Here is a 15,557-nt window from a genome sequence, read left to right as displayed (position 1 = left end):
GCAGGCTAAGATAAAAGGTAGGGAGGAGGGACTTGGGGGAGGGGCGATGGAGTTGTGATAGGTGGAAGGAGGTCAAGGTGAGGGTGATAGGCTGGAGTGGGGTGGGGGCAGAGAGGTCAGGAAGAAGATTGCAGGTTAGGAGGGCGGTGCTGAGTTCGAGGGAACCGACTGAGACAAGGTGGGGGGAGGGGAAATGAGAAAACTGGAGAAATCTAAGTTCATCCCTTGTGGTTGAAGGGTTCCCAGGCGGAATATGAGGCACTCTTCCTCCAACCGTGGTGTTATGATGTTCTGGCGATGGAGGAGTCCAAGGACCTGCATGTCCTCGGTGGAGTGGGAGGGAGAGTTAAAGTGTTGAGCCACGGGGTGGTTGGGTTGGTTGGTCCGGGCATCCCAGAGGTGTTCCCTGAAGCGTTCCGCAAGTAGGCAGCCCGTCTCCCCAATATAGAGGAGGCCACATCGGGTGCAGCGGATGCAATAAATGATGTGTGTGGAGGTGCAGGTGAATTTGTGGCGGATATGGAAGGATCCCTTGGGGCCTTGGAGAGAAGGGAGGAGGTGTGGGCGCAAGTTTTATATTTCCTGCGGTTGCAGGGGAAGGTGCCGGGAGTGGAGGTTGGGTTGGTGGGGTGTGTGGACCTGACGAGGGAGTCACGAAGGGAGTGGTCCTTGCGGAACGCTGATAGGGGAGGGGAGGAAAATATATCCCTGGTGGTGGGGTCCGTTTGGAGGTGGCGGAAATGACGGCAGATGATACGCTGTATACGGAGGTTGGTGGGGTGATAGGTGAGAACCAGTGGGGTTCTGTCTTGGTGGCGGTTGGAGGGGCGGGGCTCAAGGGCGGAGGAGCAGGAAGTGGAGGAGATGCGGTGGAGGGCATCGTCGATCACGTCTGGGGGGAATCTGTGGTCCTTGAAGAAGGAGGCCATCTGGGCTGTACGGTATTGGAACTGGTCCTCCTCGGAGCAGATGCGGCAGAGACGAAGGAATTGGGAATATGGGATGGCGTTTTTACAGGGGGCAGGATGGGACGAGGTGTAGTCCAGGTAGCTGTGGGAGTCAGTCGGTTTATAGTAGATGTCTGTGTTGAGTCGGTCGCCCGAGATAGAAATGGAAAGGTCTAGGAAGGGGAGGGAGGAGTCTGAGACAGTCCAGCTGAATTTGAGGTCGGGATGGAAGGTGTTGGTAAAGTTGATGAACTGTTCAACCTCCTCGTGGGAGCACGAGGCAGCGCCGATACAGTCATTGATGTAGCAGAGGAAAAGGTGGGGAGTGGTGCCAGTTTAGTTGCGGAAGATGGACTGTTCCACATATCCTACGAAGAGACAGGCATAGTTGGGGCCCATGCGGGTGCCCATGGCAACTCCTGTAGTTTGGAGGAAGTGGGAGGACATTTAAAATGCCAGGAGATAGTAATGATGATGTGGAGGCACTGGTGTTGGACTGGAGTGGCCAAAATCAGAAGTCACAAGTCACACGACACCAGGTTATAGTCCCACAGATTTACCTGAAATCACAAGCTTTCGGAGCATTGCTCCTTTGTCAGGTGAAGTGGAAGTAGGTGATTATGGACTAAGTTCAGGTTAATGGGATTCGTTTAGTTTGGTATTTGTTGTTTAGCATAAACATGTTGGGCTACAGAACCTATTTCTACGCTGTATGATTCTATTAATTAACTACCTCAACCCTACTTGCACCCTCGCCTCCAATTCTAGCCCCATGTTACCACTTGCCATTCCTGGAATGGCTATCCATGCAGCAGGGGTGCCAAGGATATCTACTATCTTTAACAAGGTTGCTGTGCACCTGGCAATCTTGTATTGTCCCCCTAACTGGGGACTGAACTCAACATTTACAGCATACAGCAGGCATGGCTGACAATCCCTTGCAAACAAAACTTAAAAAGCAGTTGCTGTTTAACCACGAGACTATACAGAGTCTAGATAAGAGTGGTGCTGGAAAAGCACAGCAGGTCAGGCAGCATCTGAGGAGCAGGAAATCAACGTTTTGGGCAAAAGCCCTTCATCAGGAATGGAGGCAGGGAGCCTCCAGGATGGACAGATAAATGGGGCAGGAGCTGGGGAGAAGGTAACAAAAGGTACAATAGGTGAATGGGGTGGGGATGGAGGTGATAGGTCAGAGAGGAGGGTGGAGCAGATAGGTGGGAAGGATTGGCAGGTAGGACAGGTCATGAGGACAGTGCGGAGTTGGAAGTTTGGAATTGGGGAAAGGTGGGGGGGGTGTAAATGAGGAAACTGGTGAGGTCCACATTAATGCCCTGGGGTTGAAGTGTTCCGAGGCTGAAGATGAGGCGTTCTTTCTCCAGGCGTCAGGTGGTGAGGGACTGGTGATGGAGGTGGTCCAGGACCTGTGTGTCCTAGGCAGAGTGGGAGGGGGAGTTGAAATGTTGGGCGACAGGGCAGTGGGGTTGATTGGTGGGGGTGTCCCAGAGATGTTCCCTAAAGTGCTGTCCGAGAAGGCATCCAGTCTGCCCAATGGAGACTGCACTGGGAGCAACTAATACAATAAGTGACATCGTTGGACGTGCAGGTGAAACTTTGATGGATGTGGAAGACACCTTTGGGGCCCTAGATGGAGGTGAGGGAGGTGGTGTGGGTGCAGGCTTTGCAATTTCTGTGATGGCAGGGAAAGGTGCCAGGATGGGAGGGTGGGTTGTTGGGGGGCATGGACCTGACCAGGTAGCCATGGAAGTGGGGGGGGGGGGGGGGTTCTGTCCTTGCTACGGTTGGAGGAGTGGGGTTTGAGAGCGGCTGTGTGGGATGTGGATGAGATACATTGGAGGGCATCTTCAACCATGTGGGAAGGGAAATTGCGGTCTCTAAAGAAGGAGGCCATCTGGTGTGTTCTGTGGTGAAACTGGTCCTCCTGGGAGCAGATACAGCGGAGGCGGAGGAATTGGGAAAACAGGATGCCATTTTTGCAGGAGGTAGGGTGGGAAGAGGTGTAATCCAGGTAGCTGTGGGAGTCGGTAGGTTTGTAAAATAAAATGTCAGCGTTAAGTCGGTCATCATTAATGGAGATGAAGTCATCCAGGAAGGGCAGGGAGGTGTCAGAGACTATTCAGTCTACCTAACCCTAGTTACAACCCATCTAAAAAACCTCTCCAAGTTACTATTCTGTCCTCCATGCCCACTTGGAGACTCGTCATGGTCACACTCAGCAATCAGATAATTCCAAATATGAATATGTATTTTGTGCCAACAAAATCAAGCACAAGCAAAACAAATACAGGCTAAAATTCATCCTCACAATGCAAACCAAATAGTTGCATGATGACTGAGATACTGTGTTATAGGCTATCTTTATGAACTCACTCATGAGTTTACTATATTCATTAATACCAAATTCCTGTTCATTCAAAACCATTTACAAACCTGTTATTTACTTTCCACGATTTAATTCATTCATTTATTCATAAAACTGCTGTTCTGTAGTATTTAAATTTGAAAACCCTTTCAAATCCATTACAGAGGAACCTCGATAATCCAAAGGAGATGGGCGGGCAATATTTCCTTCGGATAATTGATTTGATTATAAACAAGGGAAACCATACTGATCTAACGCTATGCCATGTTGGAGAGTTTTTTTTAAAACCTATAATTTTCAGGAGTGTGCTATTTAAAACAAACTAATCTTTGCATTCTGCAGGTTAAACTGAAGGACCAAACCCTTCCCATCACACATGAAATCCCAGCATTAAACAAGGTCCTGAACAGCTTCAATCACAACAGCATTTGTCAGTTTCCATTGAACTCTGCAGTGATAGAAAGACAGAAGCACCACCTCGCATATGCGTTTACTTTCTCTGCCATTTTTTTCATGAACTGTCCAGTAAAGTGACAGGAATTAGGTACTTTGCAAAAGTAACTCTTGCATTTAAAAAAAATTCAATAGCTTTGCTTGAGGTGCTTGTGTTTCTTTGCTTTTGCCAGCATTTTCACATGTTCTTCAATACAGGTAATCCAAATTCACTTACCTCTGATGTAATGATTTTACAGGACCTCGAGCTTTTGCTCAGATAATCCGAAATTCAGATAATTGATATTCGGATAATTGAGGTTCTACTGTACTGCATTTTCACATCTTAACACCCATTGCTTCAAGCACCGTTTACCACTGAATAAGTGCAGCATACAAACCTTGTTTACGGTCAAATCAATTATCCAAACAATCAATTATTCAAACGAAATACCGCCTGCCCATCTCCTTCGGATAATCAAGGTTCCTCTGTCGTGGGTTTGAAAGGGCTTTCAAATTTAGATACTACAGAACAGTAGTTTTATGAATGAATGAAATCATGCTATAGTAAATAATGGGTTAGTAAAGGGTTTTGAATGAACAGGAGCCTGGCATTAATGAATATAGCAAGCTGGTGAGTTAATAAAGATAGCCTATAACACAGTATCTCAGTCATCATGCTACTACTTGGTTTGCGTGGCGAGGGTGAATTTGAGCCTGTGTTTTGTCTGTGCTTGCTTTTGTTGACACAAAAGCAATGTTAATCAACTCTTACCAACCATTTCATAGAGAACAATGCCATCCCCATCAAATCTCTACGAAACATATTATTCAGCCCTAACCAACCATGTCCTGGATCTGAATAGATTAAGTACCTGTTAAATACCTTTTAACTGGACCATTATATCCCTTTAAGAAACTAACTGACAACACAGCGCTTCCATAAAATTACATGATTGAAACTCACACTGATATGAACAACAAATAAATCTCAATCCAGCTACAGTAATCACTTTAACATCTTTCATTCTTTTAAGTATAGGTACAATATTTAATTTACTTAGCACAAGACCTAGCGTTTTCACTAATATTTTCAAAATTAGAAGACAAAAGGACTAACACCTACTAATTATGCAAGCAGACCAGACAGACGTCCCATCAGGAGTGATTAGAGACAAAAAAATACTTGCAGACGTTGGAATCAAAAGGTAGACAAGCGGGAGCTGAAGAACACAGCAAGCCAGGCAGCATCAGGAGATGGAGAAGTCAATGTTTCGGATGTAACTCTTCTTCAGGGTTACACCTGAAACATAGACTTCTCCATCTCCTGATGCTGCCTGGCTTGCTGTGTTCTTCCAACCTCCTACTTGACCCATCAAAAGTAGCAGCCAGCACTTAGCACATGTTTTAACACATATCCTCTCTCCCAGGACAAAAGCCCTTTAAATCATTGCGTACCAGAGGTAAAAAATGTAACACCACAGTAATGGAATTTTAACAGATGTAAGAACTGTGCATAAAGGGGCTACTGTAAGGACTGTATTTTGGGATTCTTTTGCTGCCTCGAACTTATGCTGTGATTGCTGAATAAGAGGCTATTTTTGCCACTCACCGATTCTGGTCGTTATTTGAACACAATCCCACATGACCAATGATTATCCAATAGTCCATGATGGTCTGCTGCACTCAGCTGTCAGCTATTGGATGAGAGTGGTCATCCTCCATGACCCTGGTTGCAACATGTGTACCAACTGAATGAAGGTGCCACACCAGCTGAGTGAATGTAAAGAGTGAGTGCCTGCTGTGCTCAGACACTTTCCCTTTGTAGACTCTGATAATTCATTCAAGTTTTCATTGCATTTAGTGAAGTCTGTTCTCATACTTAAATTTTATATAAGTAATATTTTCCTTTTTCCCACAGCACTCTTGGATGTTTACTTCTAACATCCAAATTAACATTAATATCATCAATAGATTGAGATCGAACACTGTCACAACGCACAAAGAATAAATGTGATCAAGACAGATCCCATAGATAGTAAGCCATCAAATCTCATCAAATCCACAAAGGATCATAATTCTTCACTTTAGGTGGTCTGACCTTGAAAATGCTTCTCAGGATCTGTTCCATCATTGATTACTCAATATCTGCTCTAGGACTTGTCAATCAACCACTTTTCCTGAATTTTCACTTTCCTGGGCTCAAACTGCATTTAGTATTCTTTCACAAACATAACTCCAGCTCTTCTCAGACTGCCAGCTTCACCATGCTAAAACTACCCTTGGGTACTTTCTCCAAGTTTAATCTTGCTCAATTGCATTTGGCAAATACTGCTTGTGGAACTTCAAATTCCGACTCTCAGCTGTACCAAATTTTTGGCACACAGCTTCTTCCAAGCCCCACCATTGCTCAAAGGACATTCCTGAAACCACACCACAAAGCCTGTGTAGTTTGACTAGCTTTAGCTAAACAGTTAGCAGTAACACCAATCATGGAGCTTCTGTCTGCCTCCTTCTCCAACTGAGAACTCCTCAGCAGCCTCTTAGTTTCCTGATTAGCCTGTTGTAAACCTGGAAATACACCTCCTCTTTTGTTTCCCAGAACCAAACATTTCCATTTAGTAACACCTGGAACTGTCTGTTCCAATAAGGTTGCTGGTTAGTTAAATTGCCCCGTACAAAATCTGGATAGAACATATTTCATCACCAAGTTAATTTTTTGAAATCTTCATCTGAGACATCCAAGATGTGTTATGTTGTTTTGGTAAAAGGATATGCTGGGAAGATTCCCTTTTGTTTTACTAATATCCATATGATTAATCATGGAAACAAACAAATAGTCTGCTCAGAAGTAACTGTGAAGTACAAAGTTTGTGTCTTAAGCTGGAATGACTTAGAAACAAGCAGAGAAAGAAAACTACCAGTAGCTGCAAACAAGTAGTAAAGGTATCATTGAGAATCAGGAAGCAAACAGTAGGGCTTATTACTGAATTAGGGTATCCGCAGTTGTGATGTATGAAATGACCGGTGGAGGGTTGCTTAGAGAGATGTTCATAGAAGCACCCTAAGAAATCTCACATCTTGTAGAATAGCAGGAATACTGAGAACTAAGAACTGTGGTCTGCCTCAGTTTAGTCCCAGGAGAAAAGTGAATTGAAGGAAACTTTGAGATCCTGCAGTGTCGTAGAAGTATTCATGAGCAAAGATGAAAAAAAAATGGGGAGTGTCCTATTTAGGCCTTCAAGCTCAAAGACTAAGCATGTATAAAAGACAATGTTAGTTAATACTGCTTGCTTTGTTTTACTCTTGCCAGTAAACGGTTTTCTGAAATACAAAAAACCGTTAATAACTAGGGAATTTAAATTTTGTTATACAAAGAAAACTGGTCTCCTTTGATTTCATAGCTGTAGGAATGAAAACTTTCAGAAAAAGATTAGTGGATAAACATAGCAATCACAGGACAATCAATTTAATATTAGTGCTGAGAAATGTTTAGAGACATTAATCTAGGACAAACTTAACAGGCACTTGAAAGATTCCATGGCAATAAATTAAAGTCAATAGAGACATGACATTAAGGGAAGGAATGAAACTAGCTAGATAGATCTTTCAAAGTGATAGGATGAGTTAAATAGTGACCTCTTGCACTGCATTATTCAATAACTATGAAAATTTACCAATAGATAGATAAATCTCAATTATCAGTCACATGAAGGAAGCACTCATTAATAGGCAACTGCTCAGCAATAACACGCTCAGTGACAAACAGTTTGGGTTCTGGCAGGGCCACTCAGCTCCTGACCTTACTACAGCCTTGTTTCAAACATGGACAAAAGACCAGAATTCCAGAGGTGAAGGGAGAGCAACTGGCCTTGATATCAAGGCAACATTTGACAGAGCATAGCACCAAGGGACCCTAGCAAAACTGGAGTCAACGGAAATCAGGTGGAAATCCTTCTGTTTATTGGAGTCATAGACAATCATCTCAGCTTCAGGTCACCTCTGTAGGAGTCCCTCAGGGGAGGATCCTAGACACAACCACTTCAGCAACTTCATCAATGACCTTCCATCATTACAAAATCAGAAGTGAGGACGTCCACCAACAAGTGCACAACGTTCAGCACCATTCACAACATCTCAGATATTGAAGCAGCCCATGCTCAAATGCAGCAAGAGTTGAATATCCAGGCTTGTACTGAAAAATGGCTAGTAACATTTGTACACACAAATGCCAGGCTACGGCTATCTCCAATAAGAGACTGGACTTTGACCATTAATAGCAACACGAATAAAATGAAATTACCATTGACCAGAAATTCAACTGGACTCACCATATAAACATAGTAGCTACAAGAACAGGTTGGACGTTAAGGAAACAACAATAAGTAGCTCATGATTCACCAAAGTCTGCCCATCACCTACAAGGTGCAAGTCAGGGGTGTGAAGGAATACTCCCCATGTTTAGATGAATGCAGCTCAGAGAGCAAACAAGAAGTTTGATACCATCCAGAACAAAGCAGTCTGCTTGATAAGCACCAAATCCATAAACATCTATACCCTCCACCACTGACATTCAAATAACAGCAATGTGTACTAATTACAAGATGCACTGCAGAAATTCACCAAGACTGCCTGGATAGCACCTTCCAACCCCACAACCATTTCCACTTAGAAGGACAAGGACAGCAGATACATCGGACACAACTACATGCAAGTTCTCTTTAAGCCATTCACTATCATGACATGGAAAACTATCACCATTCTTTCAGTGTTAGCGGATCAAAATCCTGAAATTTCACCTGTAGAGGCACTGAAGGCCTACCTATAGAAGATGGACTACAGTGATTCAAGGAAGCAGTTCACCATCACTTCTCAAGGGTAACTAGGGACAGGCAACAAAAACAATGTTGCAATCTCTATTGGGGTTTTAACTAGAAAAGTCTGATTTAAGTCTGATTTGCAAGAAATTATACTCATCAGTACAATCAGAGATTGTTACCATTTGATGAGAAGGAGAAGGAGGTTCAACCGTGCAAACATTACAATCAATGATCAATCCCAAACAAAGATGGGCTAGATCCAACTGCTTATCACGTTGTACAAGAGATCATGGATACGAGCAAATAAAGATCTAAATATTTAACACTGTTTTTGATAATTATTACCAGTATTTTTAGTAAAGCTTAAAGGGATTCTCATGGATTGCTGAAATGATACACAGCATTATATATTCTTGTCAATATAATTTGTTTTTAACAGCCTCATCTATAATGCACATAGAATGTGATTTGGGAAAATGAGTTCGTTCACCTTGTCAGGAAGAATGTAAAAAACAGGGCATTACTTAAAATGGAGAATGACTATGGAATTCCAAGGAGCAGAGGGATTTAAGTATCTAATGCAGGAATCACAAAAGGTCAGCATATAGGCACAGCATGCGATCGAGGTGGCTAATGGGATGTTGTACTTTATTATGAGAGAATTGAACATTAAAGGAAATGTTATTCTTCAGTTATACAGGACATTATTCAGACATCTCGAACACGTGCAATTTGGTCTCCTTAATTAAAAAGATAGGATGTAAATGCATTGGAGGTAGATCAGAGGACATTTAGGTTGATACCTGGAATGAGTGCATTGTCTTATTAGTATAGATTAGACTTGCTGGGTCTGTTTCCACTGGAGTTTAAAAGAGTAAGGGTGGGCTTGGTTTTGACAAGATTGAAGGATGGATGTAAGGAAATTATATTTCATGTTTGATTTATTTTAGTTAGAATAACACAATTAAAATATATTCATTGATTAATATATTGTCATATATTTGGCTTAATTGTAGCCAATGCAGATCTTAGCACTAACACCGTGTTACTGTGATTTGGCACTTGACAAAGAATTGCGCCATGGCTTTGAACAGAGTGAAGACAATATACTAATATTTTAGAGTTGCAGCCACAAGGCCAATGGAGGTCTTCGTTTAGCTTATTCCAATTTCACAACTTTCAAAAGGCAGCAAGTTGGGTGTACTGTCAAATTGTTAGCCATCATCAAGATTGCTTTAGAAGTGAAACAATGCTTGATGATCAAACCTTTCTTTTGATTATATGTAGACTTTTGTTTCAGTTAACACTTTGTTGCAAAGTTATAACCAATCTTATCCTGTTTAAATCGCAAACAGGATAAGCAGAGACCCGCCACCACCGCCCCAGTGGAGCTGACAGGAACACTTGCAACCTGACTTGGACACACTCTTGTTCCTCTCCTTTACGTCATAACCACCTTCGGCTGCAATGTCTCTCTCTACCAGTTTCCAAACAGTTCATATTATTGCCCTGGGTTTCAATGTGAAAAAAGTGGAGCTGTGGTAATCTGATGTTGTTTAGCAGATGTCCTGCAGGAAGGTGCAGAACAGGTTGTTTCTGAGGGGGGATTGTTTTGATGCGTTGGGTCAGAGTGAAGGAGCAGCACAAATAAAGGCATTGTTCAACTAGTCAAAGTCTTGATTCCTAACTCGAAATGACCAGACTTTTCTTGCTGAAGTTGTTCAGGGTCTTGACTGGAAGAGACTATGACTCAAAGAATGAAGTACATTTCACTGGTGTAGCTCAAGAAATCACGTAGTGACTGAATAAAACTATGGAACCTTCCAGCAGAGGAGGTGGTGAGCCTGAGGCAGGCACCAGAGGACAAATTTGTTTCCTTTGCCAGTGAAAGGCAATACTTCACAACGTAGGGACTATTGTACTTACATTTGGAATTAATATGCCATATTTGCATTTTATTCAATTCAAAAGATACTGTTCATACCTGAAGCGTGTACCAGAATGTAAGGGTTAAAGAGCTTGTAGTTTCATTCACTGGATAGTGGCCTGGAATTCCTGTGCAAAACATGATCATGTTGACAAGTGCTAGGAATGTTTGCCAGTGCTCTACTTGCTCCAACAAGGCTCTGTACAAGGAACAAACACATGGTAGTCAGGAAAGTTTCAACAACACTTCACTGCAACATAATTTCAAGAAAATAAAATGGTAAAGGTAATTCCAAGAATGCAGAAGCTGTTGCTTTATTGTTAAAAATCCACTCCAATATTATCACTATGCTACTAGTAATAAGTATTTGAAGCAATAATAGTTTTACTTCAGCAATGTGTCTCATGAACAGGAGAAAACAAAAAGATGAAGAAAGATACAAGCTTCAGGGTAACTGGAATTATTTTTAAAAGTTACTTGACTGCACTATTTTTCATGATAGCCTTCTAAAACTTTCCGTCTAATCTCCAACTACAGACATAATTATAAAGCTCTCCAATTAAACGAATTTTGGACCAAGCTTTTAGTTACGTCTCCTGAGATATTTTTATAAGCATTGCTGGCAATGGCAGAGGTTATTGCCAATTCCTAACTGCCCTTGAGAAGGTGATGGCAATCTGCCTTTTTTTAAAAACAGCTGACATTAATTCCAAAGGACATTAATTCACCCAAATCAGACTTTACAACAACTGGCAGTTGATTTCTTTTTTGTTAATGAAACAAACATTTTATTCCAGATTTAATGATTTTAATTTTAAATTACCTTAACTACCTTAGTGAGATTTGTTCAGACCTCTGGATTACTGATCTAGTAGGCTAGCGCACCTTCTTTTGGCTCAAAATTAACTTTAGTTTAATTTCTCTTCGGTGAAATATCTTGGGATGGTTTTCCTAGTTAGAGGGCACTATATAATTGAGGCGAAGTGTTTTTGTGGCACAGTGACAGTATCCCTATCTTTTGGCCATAAGGTCAGGATTCAAGTCCCACCTGCCCCAGAGGGTTCATAACGTCTGAACAGGGGCATTAAAAAAATTACAAAATATTGCACCTATTCTGTTCAACAAAGCTGATAACAGAATTATAATAAACCAATCTGAGATTGCGCAACCAATAGGATTCATTATTGCTCCACTACTCTCGGAACAGTTATGTAATTGGTTGTGGTCTCGATATATTTCTTGTTCCTAGGGTCCCATCTTCCACATGGATAACTCTGCACAGTACTTCCTACTCCCAAAATTTCCAAGGGTAGGAAGACCCATCAAGATATTTGTTCATTTTCATAGCAACTGTTGGTTACTTCTTATTTTAACCACAATTTCTCATTAAGGCTCAACTCTCCAAGTTAGGGGCCAATATATTTATCATAAATTCGAGCAAGAACTCAGAAAAAGAAGATCTTAAAGTTAACATGCTCAATTTAAATATTTCAAAATGAATCAGTTTTTTTATTACAAACTATATTTTCTAGGTTTCATTTTTGTTTCTTATCTTTTTGCAAGCAACAATTGTTAAAACAGGATTGAAGTGCAACATAAATAAAACAATAGCAAGTCGAACCTCGAGTGATTTTCTCCAAGAGCCACAGCAATTCTGCAGATACCATGTGATGTCTCCATGTCTCCATTTTGTACAGCTTGTCTCAGCTGCTCCTGCAGTTGCAGGACCTGAGGGATGAGCTTCAGTAATGTGTTGACATATCTGCAATTACGTAAAGAGGATCAGAAATTAAAACCAAACAAATAATATGATCAACGTTTACAATTTCAAAACTACAAGATACTAATAAATCTAAATTCTAAATATTTTGCAGCACTGAATCAAACCGCTACACTGCTTACAAAGGTTTTATCCTTAAAATGGAAAACATTTTTCTAAAATCTGCTGCAAATTTAACATTGATTTCACCACCATCAGCTTTACATGTTCCTGTAGCATCCCTTTTTAGATTATTCCTCTGCTAAAAAACAGAAGGACAACTGCTCCCAGGCCTCAGTGAAATAACATCTCGAACAGGATTTTAGATAGATAATTATCTAAGTTTTAAAACTTAGTAACTAAATTTCTTAACTTGATACTTAAGGCATTCTGGTTGTTTATTTGACAAACAATAAGATTTTTCTAGATGATATTTTAATAGACTCAAGGGTAAAATAAAAGCATTCTACTCTTATGATATGACTAGGAAATTCAGGTCCATGGTCAATGCATCCTGCACTAGGTGGAAAATTCCAGATGCTACTGGTCGTCTGGAAAACCATGTCTGCAGGCAGTGTCTCTGGCTGGAGCAAGTTGAACTCTGGATTTGGGAACTAGGGGCACTACTGCACATGCATAACATTGAGAGGATCATGGATAGCATGCTTCTCGACGTAATCGCACTGCAGCCTAAAGAAGAGCATGCAGAGACAATTCGGGTGACTGCCAGACAAAAAAGGCAGGACCAGGTAGGTGGAGATGGCATTCTTTGAATGCATCTTACTCACAAAAGTTTTTCAGCCTTGGAAAAGTCAGAGTGAAAATTTCTCTAAGGAGGCCAGTTACAACCAAGGTCACAGGACTTTGGGTGGTCCAGTTGCTTGGGGAGGGGATGAAAAAATTGTGAATGGACAATAGTGGTAGTGTGTGGCAGTTGGACAGACAGGTGTTTCTATAACCACTGACATGAAGCCAAGATGATGCATTACCTCCCAGATGCCAGGGTAAAGAGTATTATGGAACAAATGCAGACATTCTGAAAGGGCAAGGTCAACAGTTAGAGGTTGTGGTCCATGTTAGATCATAAGACATAGGAGAAGTAGGTCATTTGACCCAGTGTGTTTACTCTGCCATTCAATAAAATCATGGATGTTTTGATAATTTTCAACTCCACTCTTCCCTGCCTTTCCCCATAACACTTGATTCCTTTAACTAATGTAAATTTGTTGTTTCCTTCAGGCTAGAATATACTTAAATCACTCAGCCTCAACAGCTCTCTGGAATGAAGATTTCCACAATTTACCACCCTCTGAAAAAAAAAGTCTTTCTCATCCCTGTCTTCAATAGGCAAGTCTTATGCTGACTTTATGCTTTCTGATTTTAGACTTTACAACAAGCAGCATTCCCTCAAATTTTCTTATCAAGGCAGAGCAGCAACATCTGGAACCAAGCCAATGCCATGACATATAAAGGCCATTTACTGTGCACAGAACTTCCAGAGTGGCTATAAATTACAGAACATTACCAACAAGGGGAAAATAAACCTTATGCTTCTACCTCAACAAACCCACAAAATTTTAATGTTTAGGTCTTCTCTCGATTTTCTACAATTTAAAGCCAAACCACCAGAAAATCCCTCCATACCTAGTATCAACATAGTGAACATCTTCTGAACTGCCTCCAATGCTAATTCCCTAGGACAAGGGAGTCGAAACTGCTCTCAGTATTCTAAGTGAGGTCTGATTAGTGCCTTGTATGCTTTTAGCAAGACCTCCCTATTTTTATTCACAAAGAAAAAAGGGCCAACATTACATTTGCCTTCTCTAATAATTGATGTACTTTTTGTCTTTCATTCAAAAGGACCCAAAACTCCTTTATGCTGCAACTTTCTGCAATCTTTCCCCATTTAATTATTATTCAGTTCTTCTAATCGTCTTGCCAAAGTGCCATCACACAGTCCCACACTATATTCTACCTAACAAGGCTTTTCCCATTCTCAATCTGATTAGATCTCTCTGTAGACTCACTGTCATCCTCACTACTTGCCTCCCCCATATTTTCGTATCATCTGAAAAATCTAATAGCATTCACTGCTGTCATCCAAGCAACAAGTGTGGCCCAGCACTGATCCCGGTGGCACTCCACTAGTTACAGGGTACCATCTTTAAAATCCCACCTATCTTCTACTGGTTAGCCAATCTTCTGTCCATGCCAAAGTGCCACCCCAAACAGCACAAGCTCTTAGATGCTTTTTGGAAATGCAAACAGATCACATCGAATGGTTCCCTTTTATTTACCCTGCTCGTTACCTCAACCAATTGGAATAAATTTGTCGTGACTCCCCTCCACGATGCCATGCTGGCTCTGCTTGATTATGTTGTGCATTTCTAAATGCTCTGCTATTACATCCTTTAGAACAGACACTAAAATTTCCCTAATGACATAACATCATAACTGGCTTATAGTTACCCATTTATTAAATCTCCCTCTCTTTTTGTAAAACTTCTAATTTAAGATGTTTTATTCAATCTTTCTGGATATTCCTAGAATCTAAGCAATTTTAGAAGATCACTACAAGTGCATCCATCACTTCTGTAGCTCGTTCTTTTAATATTCTAGAATGCCACCCATCAGGAATAAGCCACTTATCAGCCTTTAGCTCGAATAGTTTCCCCGCATACTTTTTCCTAACGATAGTTATTGCATTAAGTTCCTTTTCCTATCCCAGCCTTTATTTACTAATACTTGAATTCTGTGAATACCCAACATAACATTTTTTGTTCAACTCTTTTGCCCTAATAGGTCCCTATTATTTCCTAGCCTCAGTATCTGAGGGGGGGGTCTATGTTCACCATTACCTCTCTCTTCTTCATATATTTAAATAAGTTTTACTGTCCATTTTCATATTTGCTTGCTAGTTTTCCCTCTGTTTTCGTCATTTAATGTTAGCTTTTAAATTTTCCCAATTCTCTGGTTCACTAATATTTACCACATTGTAAGTTTACTTCTTTCACGTTGATATGGTTTGGAACTTTCCCAGTTAAGCATCAATTTAACCCCTTTGAAGAATCTCTCTTACTCACTGGGGAGTTATCTATGCTGCAAGTCAAGAAATATCTTTTAAAAACCAAACTTCCATTCTTCAACCATGAACTTTTCTGCAAAACTCCATTCCCAGTCCACACAGCCAACTGCGCCACTTAGCACAGTTTCTGACCCAGTTTCAGATTCTCAAACTGAATGCTAAATTCTACGATGTTGGAACAAAAGACATAAGAAAAAAAAAGAGAAA

At 41.1% G+C, this 15,557-nt stretch overlaps 1 protein-coding gene across 2 annotated transcripts in view; it reads right to left on the bottom strand.

Moving 5' to 3' along the window:
* Positions 1 to 15,557, bottom strand: part of ipo13b (importin 13b) — a 217,710-nt gene that overhangs the window by 108,518 nt on the left and 93,635 nt on the right. For both annotated transcript variants that reach the window (XM_060830475.1, XM_060830476.1), the window contains 2 exons: positions 12,128 to 12,268; positions 10,564 to 10,705 (listed from right to left, as the gene is read on the bottom strand). In XM_060830475.1, coding sequence (XP_060686458.1) covers positions 10,564 to 10,705; positions 12,128 to 12,268 — 283 coding nt within the window. The remainder of the gene's footprint in view (positions 1 to 10,563; positions 10,706 to 12,127; positions 12,269 to 15,557) is intronic.

The sequence above is a fragment of the Hemiscyllium ocellatum genome, chromosome 9, assembly GCF_020745735.1.
Source record: "Hemiscyllium ocellatum isolate sHemOce1 chromosome 9, sHemOce1.pat.X.cur, whole genome shotgun sequence".
Taxonomy (NCBI): domain Eukaryota; kingdom Metazoa; phylum Chordata; class Chondrichthyes; order Orectolobiformes; family Hemiscylliidae; genus Hemiscyllium; species Hemiscyllium ocellatum.
This window is presented reverse-complemented; position numbering and strand designations above follow the sequence as displayed.